The sequence below is a fragment of the Sinocyclocheilus rhinocerous genome, unplaced genomic scaffold (assembly GCF_001515625.1).
Source record: "Sinocyclocheilus rhinocerous isolate Xijiao unplaced genomic scaffold, SAMN03320098_v1.1 scaffold821, whole genome shotgun sequence".
Classification (NCBI taxonomy): Eukaryota; Metazoa; Chordata; class Actinopteri; order Cypriniformes; family Cyprinidae; genus Sinocyclocheilus; species Sinocyclocheilus rhinocerous.
In genome coordinates this window covers 645,317-661,808 of record NW_015623656.1, presented here as the reverse complement: position 1 = coordinate 661,808, position 16,492 = coordinate 645,317, and the positions used below count along the sequence as shown (strand labels likewise).

At 38.3% G+C, this 16,492-nt stretch overlaps 2 protein-coding genes across 2 annotated transcripts; one reads left to right on the top strand and one right to left on the bottom strand.

Moving 5' to 3' along the window:
* The first annotated feature begins 64 nt into the window (after positions 1-64).
* On the top strand, positions 65-1,302 carry mos (v-mos Moloney murine sarcoma viral oncogene homolog). The gene has a single exon (XM_016521566.1). The coding sequence runs from the start codon at positions 147-149 to the stop codon at positions 1,134-1,136; it is 990 nt and encodes a 329-aa protein (XP_016377052.1). The 5' UTR covers positions 65-146; the 3' UTR covers positions 1,137-1,302.
* A 1,133-nt stretch (positions 1,303-2,435) lies between these two features.
* LOC107715057 (cleft lip and palate transmembrane protein 1 homolog) lies at positions 2,436-16,446 on the bottom strand. The gene is made up of 14 exons (XM_016521134.1): positions 16,322-16,446; positions 11,586-11,716; positions 10,718-10,841; positions 10,423-10,581; positions 10,131-10,248; positions 9,870-9,955; positions 9,576-9,696; positions 9,215-9,459; positions 8,228-8,321; positions 7,010-7,200; positions 6,815-6,910; positions 6,578-6,713; positions 3,860-4,027; positions 2,436-3,759 (listed from the first exon to the last, which is right to left on the bottom strand). The coding sequence occupies exons 1-14, from the start codon at positions 16,373-16,375 to the stop codon at positions 3,581-3,583; spliced, it is 1,902 nt and encodes a 633-aa protein (XP_016376620.1). The 5' UTR covers positions 16,376-16,446; the 3' UTR covers positions 2,436-3,580.
* Between the last annotated feature and the right edge of the window lie 46 nt (positions 16,447-16,492).

Sequence of the window (16,492 nt, the reverse complement as noted above, 5' to 3'; positions counted from 1 at the left end):
ATACAAATTAAATCACATGACATTTTCGCTCGGCTCGTGAAGGTCATATGACAGACGTGCATAAAATGATCACGTGAATTCTCCCACGCGAAGCAGAGCCCCAAATTAACGAACAGCAGCACTTGGGTTCACGGTTACCATGCACTATGCCGTCACCAATCCCCATCACCCGACTGCTGCCAAAGGATTTTGGGCTGGAGTTTGGCGCGTGCAGCAGCCCACTATCCAAAACAGCGAGTGGATCTACACTGCGTGTGCCCACAAACGCGTTTCACGGTAAGATCGCGCACAGACTTTGGTCCTCTGTGATCCACTGGCGAGAGCTGCAGGCTCTGGAGCCCATCGGCAGCGGTGGATTCGGTACGGTGTTCAAAGGCACATACTTTGACGAGACTGTTGCTGTGAAGAAAGTGAGATGTGTGAAAAACAAACTGGCTTCGAGGCAAAGTTTCTGGGCGGAACTCAATGCAGCGCACCTGCACCATCAAAACATCGTGCGCGTGATCGCAGCCACCACGTGCACTCCTGCGCACCTCAGCACCAAAGACAACATCGGGACGATTGTAATGGACTTCGCCGGCGCCCTAAACCTACAGCAGGTCATTTACGGACTCGCAGGCCTGTTGCCTATGGACAAATGCGTGAGATATTCAATGGACATTGCGCGTGCGCTCCAGCATTTGCACGCGCACGGCATAGTCCACTTGGATTTAAAACCTGCCAATGTTTTGGTATCAGAACAGGGTGTTTGTAAGCTGGCAGATTTTGGGTGCTCTTTCAAACTATCGAGTAAAAGCGACACCGTGACGCACCTGAGTGAAATCGGTGGCACGTTCACGCACCGCGCGCCTGAGCTGCTAAAGGGAGAGGAGGTTTCTCCGCGCGCCGACGTTTATTCGTTTGGCATCACGATGTGGCAGCTCCTCACCCGAGAGCCGCCGTATGAGGGGGACAGACAGTATATTCTGTACGCCGTCGTGGCGTATAATCTGCGCCCTTCCATCACTAGGGATGTTTTTATCCAGTCTTCTCTTGGACAAAAGTGTCAAAAACTGATCAATCTGTGTTGGGACGGCGACCCCAGCATCCGACCCACCGCAGACCAGCTCCTTAATGAACTTTCCATTTTATTGTGAATTTGCACCACCACATGGACCCTCCAGACTCACAAAATATCTTCATTTTGAAATGGTTTTTTAGTGTAATGTTTTGTAAGTTTAATTTCGTAACACTTTTATTAAGCAAAATTATTTTAAATATCAAAAGATGTTTAATTAAATGTTTTCTTCTGTTTAAAGCCGGCCTTTTGTGTGATTTGTAATATTTCTGAAAAAAATGTATGAGCTTATATTTACTAAAAAATGTGAGGTGAACATTGATTTAGCATACAAATAAAAGAGTTTAGACGTTCAACAGAATTCGTTTTACTCTATTTAATTAGTAAATAAACGTTGTTGGAGTTACTTATTTTTTTCGTAAGGAAGCACGTTTTACCCACATAGGATAGGAACGAGCAAAATGTTTGACAATTATTACGTATGGTATCCTATGTATTACTCGTTTTACATGGAGCGGGTCGCCTGCGGCCGCCATGTTGAACAGCTGAATTTCACGCACTTTATTTCGTAAACTGCTTTGTTATCGGACAACTTTGATCGCAGAATAAATGAATTATGACAAATAGAGTGTGAGCAGAGCATTTCTTATGACATCGGTGACTGAAAATCTTTACGTAATGCTGCATGATGTATGCCGCTAGGTGTCAGCACAACATCTACAAATATCCGAGTGCATATCGAACCCGATTACATTTGTGAATGTGGTCACAGCTCTATACAAAATAATTTGCTTTCTGCATCTCCCTTTACCATTTTTCGGTTATATCATACAGTAGGTGAAAAGGCAGAACACATGATAGTGAAAATAAATTTAGATTGGTGACTCAATGTGTATCATCAAATTCTGGCAAGACCTTACAGAAATGGTTGTAGAGAAAAGTTATCTCGTATACATTTTAGGCCCCCAAAAGTCTAAATGTTACCTAGAAATCAATATCTTTTCTTTTTCATGGCCCACGTTTTTATTTCTCAATTATAAAAACACCACAAATAGGCAAAAAGTAAGCTTTGTTTTTGCCCAAGATGTTGCTCAAATGTAAATCTGCTAGTTTATATTAGTTTATACCAAAACCAACCTGTTCAAGCAATTCTCCTATTACCATTTTAATATTATTTCATATTTATTACGATTTAAATATAAAAAAAGTAGTTATGGTCATAAAAGTCTTTTCATGGGAAACCTCTAAACATTTTTAAGGCAGAGCGATTTGTGCTAAACCAGAGGAGCAAATATGCACATCATATGGTGTAATCAAATGTTTAACTTGCCCCGATTCTTTAAGTGGTTTCGGTTTAAAATATTTGCAAAATTTACCATTTTCCTTTGATACATATTTTTTATGAGCCCAATGTCACACCTTTAAAAAGCCAAATATGCAAATGCACAACTCTTGAGACATGAATAAAACAATGTCCAATTTAAACTGCACTTATGCTTTACTATAAACATGAGGGATCAAATTTTGGAACGTACCAAAAAAAAAAGCCCAATCAATTCAGAAGTACGGCACCAAAAAAAACAAAAAGACAAACCAGGCATTTCATCTCACGCATTCTTGGACAGTCAACGTGTCGAGCCGAACCGGACGTTGACACATGGTGGTCCAGCTATGGAGTGTGAATGTAATGAAACTAGTTCTCAGTGAGAGGACTGGCAATTTAGCTATTGCTAGACAGTTGATGTCAGCATGATTAAGTTTTACAAGCTGACATGCTGTACAGTTTTAGAACATACAAAAGAAAATTCAGAGGCTTAAAAAAATCATGATCATAGTTATTAATATTATTAATATAATTATATATTAACGCCTACAAGGCTGTTATTTCTTTATTTTTTGTTCAAGTTTTCAACATCAATTCTTGTTTTAAAAACGTGAAAAGTCTCTGTCTCGCACACAGGTAGCATTTGAACAGAATTGGCTGTTTTTTTTTTTTCTTGGCCACCTCCGTCCTACACTACACAACTGCTAACTGGTACCCCTTCACACATGGAATGAACAGAAAATAAGTACACAGAATCAGGAGACCGGCGAGGCTGCGTTGAGCCTCTTTTCCTCGCTCTTGTACGTCAAAAAACAAAATGATATGTACTGCAATCGCCCTATTCACTCTAGCCAATAGGATTTAATTACGGACCAACTAACCCTTCAAATTATTAGTGTTACCAACCCAAAAATATACAATAAAGTACATCACATTTTACTTCACTTTGACTGCAAAAATATGGGATATTGAAAAAGAATGATTTTAGGAAGTCTACATTAAATATATCCATTTTTTTTTTCCTGTGGATCCCACACAAAGGAGGAACGCTGAACTGAACTTTTTTTTTTTATCTGCAGTCTTTTACATAATACCATTAATCCAGTTCCCATCCCTGACAATTAAACATAAACTCAGCCTTGAAGATGCCTTATTACACCTTCACAAGACTAGAGGGCAAGGGAGGGGGTTAAAAGAGGTTAATCATTCTTCTTCTCCCCCTCTGGTTTATCTGTGATGGCAGCGATTGTGTCGGCAGCTGCTGGCTGGGCTGGGCTGTCACTGCTGTGGTTCACTCCGCTGGTCCCAAACTCATTCACACGGTTGGGATCCACTCTGTAAATCCAGCGCTGATACAGATAGACGAAGAAGACCACATCTGTGGAGAAATGGTGGTACATTCAATTAAACCTAGATATTACTAACATGACACTACACTGAAGCAATCATATTGAGAAATTCAAAGTTTAAGCACGTACCATCTCTGAGACAACCTATTCTGTACATCATTGGCATCTTGATGACGAAGGCAAACAAGTCATCTATAAAGGTATTCAGGGCCTTGTAGGTGAGCATCCTCCAAGGAAGATGGGCTACTGACTTCATCTTGTAGTTGATGAAGAGCTGCGGTGTCATGGTGATGAACCCTTTAGGAAAAACGAAGCATTTATAATTCAAAACATGGCAAATGGATGGATTTTTTTTTACAGTTGGACATGTCATAAGAACTAATGAGAAGTAATAAGGATGTGTGAAACAACAATTTCAAATCAGTGGGACACCTGAACAACTAGTCTGTCTTGAGGACTCACTCAGGGGTCTAACTAGACCACTTTTAATGTAACATGCCAACGGAAACCTGCAACGCTCCTGGTGGGAAGCTAAAATGTGTGTTGCTTTAACGGCTGTTCAAATAAATTTACATGCACAAATTTAAATTTTATTTTTTTTTTTACCATCCAAATGGTCTAAAAGCTCAGGCAAAGCATGTTGTCAGTATAATTAAACCATTAGTTACTTAGTTAACCATTGTGAAGGATCTATAAAACATTTGAATGACAGTGATTTGACAAAATATATTTGAATGACAGACATTTTGTCATTTTATAAAGCTAAAATATCTGATTTCAGCACTAATAGCATCACCAAACAGAATTTCACACTAAAGTTCCTATAGCTCCTACTACTAACAGTCAAGCATTAGTGATGCCAAAGTCATGGGGTTGATTCCCAGGGAAAAGCGAGACCTGATAAAAATGTTTATCTTGAATGCAAAGCAAGTCACTTTGGATAAAACAAGGTTTCTGTGGGTTTTATGAGGATAAACATAATACTTTAAAGTAAAGAAAACTGCAAAAAAAGTTGTTTTTCCTGCAGCATTTGTGTCTTGTTTTCCAGTGCAAATGTTGAAAGATCAAAATGCATTTACTTGTGAAGCAAAATAACATAAGAAAACAAGTCTCAAAATGAGTTTATGATTAAACGAGCAAATATCTACCAATGGGCTCAGAAAAATAAATGTATTTAAAATGGAAAATATTTTTCATACCCCATTGACACATTCTTGTTTTAAACGTGAAGCAAAATAACATAAGAAAACAAGTCTCAAAATGAGTTTATGATTAAACAAGAGCAAATATCTACCAATGGGCTCAGAAAAATAAATTTATTTAAAATGGAAAATATTTTTCATACCCCATTGACACATTCTTGTTTTAAACATAAACTCACTTCAAATCTTCATTTTGCATCTCATGTACAATAAATCTGTGACATCAGGGGTTTAACCGTAATTTTACGAAGATAGGAGATTGTCATTGTTTTTATTTTCTTTGCGCACAAAAAGTAATCTCGTAGCTTCGTAAACTTACGGTTGAACCCCTGATGTCACATGGATTATTTTACCGATTTCCTTGCTACGTTTCTGGACCTTGATCTTGTAAGGACCCTTGCTGTCTATGGGAGGGTCAGAGAGCTCTCAGAATTCATCAAAAATATCTTAATTTGTGTTCCGAAGATGAACGGAGGTCTTACGGGTTTGGAATGACATGAGGATGAGTAATTAATGACAGAATTTTCATTTTTGAAAATGAAAAATACCCCAAGATTTACGGACTCTCAAGCCATCCTAGGTGTATATGAGTTTCTTCTTTTAGACGAATACAATCAGAGTTATATTTAAAAAATGTTCTGGCTCTTCCAAGCTTTATAATGGCAGTGAATGAGATTTTGAAGACCAAAAAAGTGCATCCATCCATCATAAAATGTGCTCTACACGACTCCGGGGGGTTAATAAAGGCCTTCTCTAAAGCAAAGCGATATGTTTGTGTAAGAAAAATAATCTTGCAAGAAGAAATTAATAATCTCTAGCTTCCGTTAACTGTCATACGTGTGTTCACGAGAGAGTGGCGTTCCAGCAGATGACGTAGGATGTAGGTGTAGCGTAAGCTCCAGTGAGAATGAGATGGTGAGTGAATCATGGGGTATTTTTAAGACGTAAAGACCCACAGAAGCCCTGATAAAAGCATCTGCCCAACTGTATAAATGTAAAGTACAAACGAACTCAGAACATGGCAAAAAGCTATATCTGAGGGTTAAAACAAAGTTTTCTTGTTACTTTCACTTTAAAATCCATTAAATATGAATGTGTCAACACGCATTCACAGCCCTCAGGCTAACGACTGGATTTCACACGCGACAGTGTGTTCTTTTGGACAGCGCTCTCTCTTTATTCTATTTACAGAACTGTAGGATGGTGAGTGAATCATGGGGTATTTTTAAGACGTAAAGACCCACAGAAGCCCTGATAAAAGCATCTGCCCAACTGTATAAATGTAAAGTACAAACGAACTCAGAACATGGCAAAAAGCTATATCTGAGGGTTAAAACAAAGTTTTCTTGTTACTTTCACTTTAAAATCCATTAAATATGAATGTGTGTCAACACGCATTCACGGCCCTCAGGCTAACGACTGGATTTCACACGCGACAGTGTGTCCTTTCGGACAGCGCTCTCTCTTTATTCTATTTACAGAACTGTAGAAAATCCTTTGGGCCTTGAAGGTGAAAAAGTGGAATTCCCCTTTGTGAGTTTTTCCTCAAGCATCTAGTCACTGATTTTAATTTGCCACAGACTCGGAGCATTTTTATGCTCATCAGAATGCAGCCATTGCAAACATGAAGTGAAGTTACACTTACCGAAAGTTAACAAGAACCCATAAAGCATACTGAGCACCCAAGAGTACCAGCCTTTGTGTTCCACATATAATAAGCTATAAACTGCATAGCACCCAAAGAGAGGGTACAACAGCCAGGACAGATACTTAAAAGCCATCTGGGGAAAAAACAAAACAAAACAGACATTTCTCATAAAGTTTGAATAAATTATGTGTATTTGATCAATCACCTTTAAATTGCAGCTAAAAGGTCTCTTACGTCATCATAGATTTTTGTTGAAGACTCCACATATGTGGACTTGTCTTTGAATATCAATCGTGGGAAAATTCCAGCAATCCTGTTCTCTCTGTCCAGCTAGAAAAAGAAAACAAGAATCAACATCGAGATCCAAGAATTCAAGCCTAGCCATACAACTAAAGTCATCCAAAGTGCCTGGCAGTGGCATCATCTCACCCTGATGTCCATGACTTTGGTAATCTTCCAGAAGTCGATGAGCAGGCCGATGAATACGCTGACCTGGACGACAAAATTGGTCTCATTGTCCAGGATATAGAGCAGCACTACCAGAGACTGGAACACCCCGAATATGATGGAGCGCACAGACAGCCCCTCCAGAGACTGACGGCTGTTCCAGAACTGGATATCTGCAGAGAAAGTGAAATGAGAGACGCCACGCAGCTCAGACACCAGAACCCACAAGTCTCGATCAATTACCACACACATACATCAGTATTTATTAGGGATGCTCCGATACCACTTTTTCCAGTACTCGGTCGATACCGATACTTTTATTTTTGGTACTTGCCGATACCGAGTACTGATACCGGTATTTTCATTGTATTTGTAAATTTTTTAAATATTGGGTACAAAACCAAAAGAATGTGTTAGTTGGTTAACTTCATTTATCAAAAATATATATCCTTCAGTTATTTTCACACTTAATTATGCCCATTAAAATGTATGTTACAAGTTTTAGTTACTTTCACTGTTAATTTTTTGCTCTATGGTACATCATCTTTAATTTAATAGCATTAGAGCTGCTCCATACTGTAATCACGCGTTTTGCTGTAATGATGCAGGGAACCACTTGTTATAAATCTTTCAGAAATAGAAGTAGCGTTTTTTCATCTGTAACGTGCTGCGATTTATATTCCAAAGCGACTCACATAATACAGAAACACTCATGAAGCAAGCAAAACATGCGCAACGCACACATATTTGTATTGGTGCAGAATGAGAGGGACAAGTACAGTACAGCCTAGTGCATTTACACTGGCTGATAGTTTCACTTTCGCCATAAAGTCGTGTATGCATATAAGGTTGAAAATAAATGTTGTTTATAGTGAATGCCCCTGTAAATGTTGTTTTATTTTTACAATTTAGTTTTAATCCAAATGATGCGTGTGCTAAGTGAGCAAACATCAAAGATCACGCAACAAAAGTGCGCTCTCTCTCTTTCTCCCTACCGTTAAGTAACATAACTTGTACATTGTTTTACTTACTTGTTTTTGACTCTCTAATAACTCCATTCTGCTGTCTGTTGTCAGTGTTTCTTTGTCAGTATACAGCACTTATCACATGCTGTGTGGTATATCGGCGTTTGGTATCGGAGCATTTTAACGAGTACGAGTACAGGAGTTCAGTATCGGCGCATCCCTAGTATTTATTTACCATTCTTGAAGGCCAAGAACTCAAAAATGCTGTGGACGATGGAAACAACGATGGTCAGTCCCAGGAGGTAGGGGTTGGTCTCAAGTAGAGCCACCTGTTGAGACAATAAGCAAGTTTTTTTTTTTTTTAACACAAGACATTTTAATGGTGTCTCTCAAAGTAGTTACATTGCTTGTAATCGTAACATTACATCACTAATTAATCATCATGATTTAGGCTCAGAAGATTATCTGCTTGCTAACTTGTGACTGTTTAGTGTCTAAGCGTCTGCTCATTTCAATTGAAAATACTACCCGAGCAGGTGTTTATGAGCACTACTGAACACTTTTTTTTCTTTTTACAACCAATACAGATTTTTCTACTAATATTTTAAGTGTTCCAATAACCAAAACTAATTTTATTTCTGCATTTTACCACAACAGCTAAATCTATTTGACAATGAAAAGACAATATGCACTATCACTGTTTTATTAATATGCAAAATATTCTAACAATAATTTTATCATTAACATTGTCAATTTTTTCCTAAATGGTCTAAATTACCTCAAATACATTTTTATTTTTATTTTGGACTATTTAAAATATTGCGTTGCTAACTTAAGAATGAATGGCTATAAAAAAGTTATTATGCAAACAATACTTTACATAAGTAAGCTACAGTATAATCATGATGTAATGGCATTGTAGGGTACTATTTTCTGATACCCAACAAATGGTGTCACTTATCTGTACTTGCCAAATTCAAAAAATAAAAGTTAAAAAAAGGGAATATTGATTAAAACCAATTATCCATATAGTGATATTTATCTTCTATATTTTACATTTAGAAGTGCCAAAAACAAATATTAAAACCATTTAATTTCTATACATACAGCTATAAACATTTTTTACCCTCATTTGCTCTCAAACATTTTAATGGTAAAGAAATCCCATCTCTCACTTGGATCTCTAAACCAATAAAAATATTTTCTTGAGTGCAGTACAAACCTTAACAGAATCCTGGTCCTCATCTGACTGCTCGTAAGTGTCCTCTCCCAGGAAATTCCAGGGGGAACGGGCACTCTGGGCGGCATATAACTGCCAGCGCCACAAGGAGAGGGGGCAGTAGGCGAGTCGGAGGGGCAGATTCTGCAGGGAATCGTTTAGGGGGTAATAGTCCTTCTGCAGGTTCCAGTAGTCATTGAAATAAACAATGGGATAGTAGTCTCCACTCACTGCATCAAACTTTACATCTGAGAGGAACAAAAGTGCTCAGGTTAACCAGGGGTGATTCTAGATTCATCTAAGGCTTAATAAGTTGTTTAAAAAATATGAGAAGTTTAGCACCAAAACAAAAAAAAAAACATACGCTGGTCAAGAGGTGGGGGGACAGAGCCTTTCACCCAAGCTGTGTGATCGTCTACCATGTTGATAGTGAGGTTGGGATGCCAATGGGATATGATCTCCACAGGACCATGACTCTCAGCCCGCTGGGAATGTACAAACATATCAAAACTTTAGAAACTTCACAACACACATGTCCCAGAATGCACAGGAATGAATGCCATGGGGAAGAAGATGGCGGACAAACCAAGATCAATACTGATTAATTTATTTCAATGAGGCAAATCTCAAATTTTTTTTTTTTTTTTCAACAACTTACCTTGATCATTTCTGGATCAGCTTCGGTTTCTCCTGTCAACAGGTTCTTGGTCTTGAGGAACTTCCTCCTCTTGTACTTGTTGAGCACTGTTGAAGAGGAAGCGTGTGAAAACGGGCTCTAGGCTTTAAAGAGGGCTCACCCATGCACTGATAATGTGTTATTTTAGGCCTGCTGACACAGTCAAACGTGTATGCAGCAAAAACACGAGTGTCACAGAGGTGAATGAGAAAAGTAATACAACCAAAAACTGGACACACTCACTTCGAGTAGAATGGACCGTGGACAGTCTGCGGTACTGGCCCTTGCGTTTGGGGTCTGGGTGGAAGCCACTCTTGGTGAAGTAAATGTGGATGTATATAGAGCCATTCTGCTTCACACTCTGTACGAGCAAACAGAGGCGGACTATCAGCAAATCATGCCAAAAAAAAATGTATTCTTGGATTTTGACAGTGCCGCTAAACATGTACAATCCAAAATCAATGTTACTTCTTACAAAACCATGCATGTCTCATATCTATTCCATTCACATTTATAGAAAGTTTTTGTGTCCAACCTCAGAGAGGTCCAGCTCTTGGTAATGCTCATAGCAACCATCTCCCGACTCCCCTGTGGTCCAATCTCCATAAACCAGATCTTGCTGGTACCAGAACAGTGCTTCTGTGTTGTTAAAATCTGTAAATATCTCATTCTCAGAGATATATACATATAAATCCTGTGAAGAGACAGGTAACAGAATTATCAAAGCAGCTACAAACCAGATCTTACGGAGAATTTGGTTATGTGCTTGATTAGATATCCTGTTTATGTAGTTATACATGTAAAATCATTATACTTTTGATTATGAATACCATAAGGGTGTCCTTGGTGAAGAGGTTTCGGCTGGGCACTCGTGGAGCTCCAGTGGGAGTGTTGGGATCTGGAGTTGATGGACCTCTGCGGAACCAGCTACTTATAGCCCAGATGATAAAAATCCTGGGTGATACACAAACACAAGAGCAGACTCACGTTAGACTTCAGCCCTATGATATTCAGAAAGCATAATCCCAAAACTCATGATGCAATACTGTTGCCTTACACTATCATCTATGGTACGAGACAGATTTTAAAAAGTTTGTTTGTTTCTTTTTGTAAAAAACAGCCTCTAGCAGCCCACCTTAAATATGAGTAAAGTGAATTTATAGAAATATTACTGGAGAAGGTAATTACTGTAATTGTGACAATAAGCTTTATATATTGCATAAGTATGAAATGTTAACATAAGTTAACATAAAACCCCCTGACATCAATTAGAGCATCCAGAACAGCTCAGGAGTTGAGTTGCTTTCCTCTCACGGGATGACTGTTGAGTAATACAGATCCTTAGGGCTCATACTGGGGTTGTTACAATATCAAAACTTCAGTAGGCAATTCCAGCCAAAGTTGACAATTCTCAAACCTATTTTGATACTACAGAAACCCCGAAGATGTCATTAATAAGTATGACCAAATCAACTATTCAAATGCACTGAAAAACAGCAAACCTAGCTCAAACACACTATACCAAATGATCTATAATAAGTTACCAATCACATTACCGAGTTTTACAATGGTCAAAAACAAACCACCTCTGTCAAATAAAGACCGAAGTGCAGGAGGCTCTTAAGGTACATCTGGAGACAAGGAAAAAACAATTATAGAGTTCAACAATCATTTAGGTGCACAACATTAAGGACTCACCTGAAGAGGACACCTTTAATCACCTGCCAGGCATTGGGCTGCTGTTGCTGCTGCTGTTGTTGTTGGGGGTCCAGTGCAGTCGCACCTGTCTGAGCTACCTGACCTGAGGCAGCGGCCCCATTACTGCTCACCTGCACAGAACATTTGTGATAAACAAAATAACTATACAGTGCTTCCCACAGGTTTGAAATATACTTGTGGTGGTAGCGAAATCATTTTGAAGTTTCATAATCGATAGGCTGTATCGCGATTTATGTTTTTCTATCCCCAAAATATAAGACGACTTAAAATGATCATTAAGACGTTTTTTTTACCATTTCATGTATTAAAGACTTTTTAAGACATTAAATTTAAGAAAACTCACCCGGAGGGATTTTGCTTATTCGCACACGTGCTCCTTAAATACATTTTACAGTTCGCGCACATCTATTTTTCTTTGCTACTGAAGCGCCCGCACTGTCGAGCCCCGGGAGTAAACAGTTCTCGCGCACACAGAACGAGCAGATACGAAACGTGGGGCGAGGGGAGATTTTCCACTAGTTAATCGATCGCGGATGGTTTCATTATTTTGGGCGGATAAAAAAGTACGAGGATAAAAATAATAAAAGCACCTGCACAGAACATTTGTGATAAACAAAATAACTATACAGTGCTTCCCACAGGTTTGAAATATACTTACGGTGGTAGCCGGGTGGAAAATCCTCCTATTACCCACGGCACAAAAATGGTCTACATGTGACAAATAACAAATAATGTGTGATTTTTAAAAATATTCTAATTTATTGAAATTAATTTTAATTACATAGGCTACTATTACATTTAATTACATACTAATATTATGCATTATTATATGCATTGTAAATTAAGCAAAATCACAGCATTTAAATGGTAGAGTTCTCCTTACTTTGTCTAAAAGCAAAAATGTTTCTCCATATATACTTGGGCGGCTAGTTAATATAATGTTACCTGGGCGGCCCGCCCAAGTAAAGTCGATGTGTGCGAAGCACTGATAAATATAAAGATCTAGTATTCACGGTGATATAAAGATGGAACAGATCACCCAGCCAGAAACTACAATAGTTTACTATGAATGAAATGGAAATTTAATTAAATTAAATACAATTAATTGTGTCACCAAAATACCAATAATGCCCAGAAAAAAACTTAACGTGTGACTTTTAATAATAAACAAGCCCGAAATACACCGGGACTCTTATTTTGAAATGTCTATACTATTGCGGGATGATTCTTCAGATGAGATAAAATATGCATTTTTACAACCGTCTAAAACATATTATATAAAGGCTTGAAGCAGTCTGAAGCGCTGTTGCGCGAGCCTGTAGAACGCGCAACAGCGCCGCCTTTTGACACTGCAACGTGCAGCGCTCTTTTTTTAATGAAATCATTTTGAAGTTTCATAATCGATAGGCTGTATCGCGATTTATGTTTTTCTATCCCCAAAATATAAGACGACTTAAAATGATCATTAAGACGTTTGTTTTACCATTTCATGTATTGAAGACTTTTTAAGACATTAAATTTAAGAAAACTCACCCGGAGGGATTTTGCTTATTCGCACACGTGCTCCTTAAATACATTTTACAGTTCGCGCACATCTATTTTTCTTTGCTACTGAAGCGCCCGCACTGTCGAGCCCCGGGAGTAAACAGTTCTCGCGCACACAGAACGAGCAGATACGAAACGTGGGGCGAGGGGAGATTTTCCACTAGTTAATCGATCGCGGATGGTTTCATTATTTTGGGCGGATAAAAAAGTACGAGGATAAAAATAATAAAAGCAAAAATGTTTCTCCATATATACTTGGGCGGCTAGTTAATATACCTGGGCGGCCCGCCCAAGTAAAGTCGATGTGTGGGAAGCACTGATAAATATAAAGATCTAGTATTCACGGTGATATAAAGATGGAACAGATCAGTTTCAGAGCTCTGATCCTTTTTTTAGCCACAAGTTGATTTATTTTTGCTTTGGATTTAGATTTTCAATTATAATTAACTAAGCAGAAAAAAGAAAGCCAAGTATTACAACAATAACTTTACATGATTGCATTTATTTTTGATAACCCAGTCTGACAGGTCTTGGAAGGATGCCAACTAAAAAAATGAATAAAATAAAGTGCTCACAAAAACACAGATATTTTATTGCTAAATGTCATATTTACAAAAACAGATCTCAAAACTCCCAACTGCACTATCTACATTAAAATGGGTGCTTTTTGCAAAAAATAAAAATAAAAAATCTTAACTTCTAAAAAAATCTTAACAGACATCAGTTCAGGTCTGAGAAGAGAGGCAGATGAGAATGTCTGATAGAAGCCTGCCATTGACTCAGTCTAACAAAAACCAAAATGTGACCAGTTTCAACTACGACCTAGAAACAAAGATAATATGATTTACAAATTTATAATTACAAGCTCATAAAGTGACTACTGAAGCTTTCTTCTAGCTTTGCAACTGTTCTAGCTCGTTCCTGTTCTTTTAATTGGTGATCAGCTAAAAGCAATTTGCCTAGGAAAATGATTTAGATTTGACACACTACTGAACAGGGTAAATATTAAACTTAAATCTTTTTGAGCATGGAAATACTTCTGACTGGATTTAGGTCAACTAAATGGAAGCAGAAGACGGAGATTTGATTTACAATGATTCTGGTTACAGTCCAGATGTCTAAAGATTAGAGATAACAGCTCTGAGATAACAATAAGTCCAAAAAAGCCTGTCACCAAGATCAGGGATGGGATCAAAACATAAAGCCAAAAAATATAGAATACAGTAACATATCAACAAACTTATAAATTGTGGTACGTATGCAACAACATGCGAAATCGACCTTTGGATGCTATCAATGTCTGTGTTTACAGTACACACTTGCATAGAGTACTATATTTCTAGAGTACATTCACTGTTCAATCCTCTAGCAGTGAATGTGGGCAGCCAGTCATTGCCAATCCTCATTCTGAATACGAGGTAGCCCAGGGCTCTGTCCTGAGACCTCTATTGTATTGCACCCAAATAAAAGTCCATTGTAGCTTTCTGATGACATGGCTGAGGTCACCCCAATCACAGATGATGGAGAGGCTTATCAGAAAAGGTGGAGATTCTGATGCTTTGTTGTCATGGTAATTTTTGTCAACAGAAGTAATTACACCCCCTCACTATTAACAGAGACCCCACCTAGAGATTGATTAATATCAGTTAACCAGACATTGGTGCAAAAACACATTTAAAAGGGGGGGTGGGAGTAAGACACAAAATTAAATACAAAGGACATCAGACCAGTTTTCTGTGTTTCCTATAAAATTAACAAGCTTGAGATTTCAAAAGAAATGCTGGGAAACCATTATCCACTTGTTTACATTTGGCAGCCCACACTGTTTTGGAAAAAGGTTAGTAAACATGAGTAATGTTTATGATTGATACCACCTATATGACCTTTATAACCTGTGTAATCAGTAACCACAGGGTTATTCATCCAAATAAGTGAAGCTAACCTTGCTATCAAAGCTACTTAAAGGGGTCCTATTATGCTCTTTTACAAAGTCTTGATTTTGTTTTGGGGGTGTACTAGAACAGGTTCTCATACTATATTGTTCGAAAAACACATTATATCACAAATCCCGGAAAATATGCGTTGTAGTCAAAACGAGTCGTTCTTTGTAGTTTTTTCAAAGTGATTTCTGTTAAATAAAATATCTCCTTATGAATTGGACTTTGAGCTTTGTAACTTTGCAGATCTTTTTTATTCTCAAACAGCAACATTACAGACTAACTAAAGTTGAAAAAGTGAAAAAGCATAATAGGACCCCTTTAATCCAGCAGCAGGCCAATAGCAAGTTCTCACTCTTGATCTGCTATCCTGAGGGTTTAGGTCTTAACTCCACCAAAAATAATTAACCAAAGTCTTCATGTTCATTATAAAATAACAGCAGGAGCATTGCTGCAATAAACCTCTGAATGAAAGCAGATCTCTAATAGCAGGACTGATCATCCCTGACTTAAACCAATTACCCAAGTAGCTGACTGCACACAACATGCTATAGCCTAATCATTACAAAACTTCTCACCACCACTACAGTCCTCCGTCTACACAAAGACACGTGCTATTTTGTCACTATAAGGTCTATCTGGCTGATTAATAGGATTGCACAATACTGCCATCTTTAAACCGCTTTGACATGTGAAGCTAACAGAAGAGCTAGGCAGCTACTGTAGTTAGCCAGCATGCTAACACTGATCAACTCAGACATCAGCTCATAACACTACGTAGATCAATATCTGAACAACCGTCTGTAATATAGGCTGTTTCTCAAAGCCTAGTCAGCTGTCTACCTAGACAGCGTTTAAGGGCATCAAAGACGGGTTCAAACATGATGATGCCCAGAAATGCTGTCAAGGAGAGCAGCAGTATGCTAGGCTTTGAAATACAGTCTGTGTGATAGATAAATTGAATAAATTAAGCTTTATGCTGTTTTGTAAAAATAAGATGTGCCGGTAAAAATAAGCCACACAATCGGACAGACCCTTCGTGACTCAGGCAGCATTTCTGCCCCAATGCATGCTGAATTAAAGGGGTCGCTGATTCAGACCGGCAATCTGGTTTTCTTCTTTAAAACGGACACGAAATAAGAATTTACTTTCGTGAACGTGTGGACTATATTAAAGCTGTTTGTTAACACGTCCATTTGAGAGGCTACACTTTTTCATTTCGGCTATTCTTACCTCTCCGTTGCTGACGGACGACTGCTGTGTTGCGTGAGTCTCCTGCGCCGCCATCTTACCTGTCTCAAGCGCACAGACGCACACTGTAATGTGGTGGTATGTAATCTGATATATCGCGAGATTTTCTGTATGGGAACTACTCATAGACTGTATAAAAACAGGAACTACTAC

Excerpts from the sequence above, each read along its gene's own strand:
- LOC107715057 (XM_016521134.1), bottom strand. The coding sequence starts at position 16,375 with ATGGCGGCGCAGGAGACTCACGCAACACAGCAGTCGTCCGTCAGCAAC. Across the intron at positions 9,956-10,130 it reads CACGGTCCATTCTACTCGAA|TGCTCAACAAGTACAAGAGG; the intron begins GTGAGTGTGTCC and ends CCTCTTCAACAG. Across the intron at positions 7,201-8,227 it reads GTTCTTGGCCTTCAAGAATG|ATATCCAGTTCTGGAACAGC; the intron begins GTAAATAAATAC and ends CTTTCTCTGCAG.
- mos (XM_016521566.1), top strand. The coding sequence starts at position 147 with ATGCCGTCACCAATCCCCATCACCCGACTGCTGCCAAAGGATTTTGGG.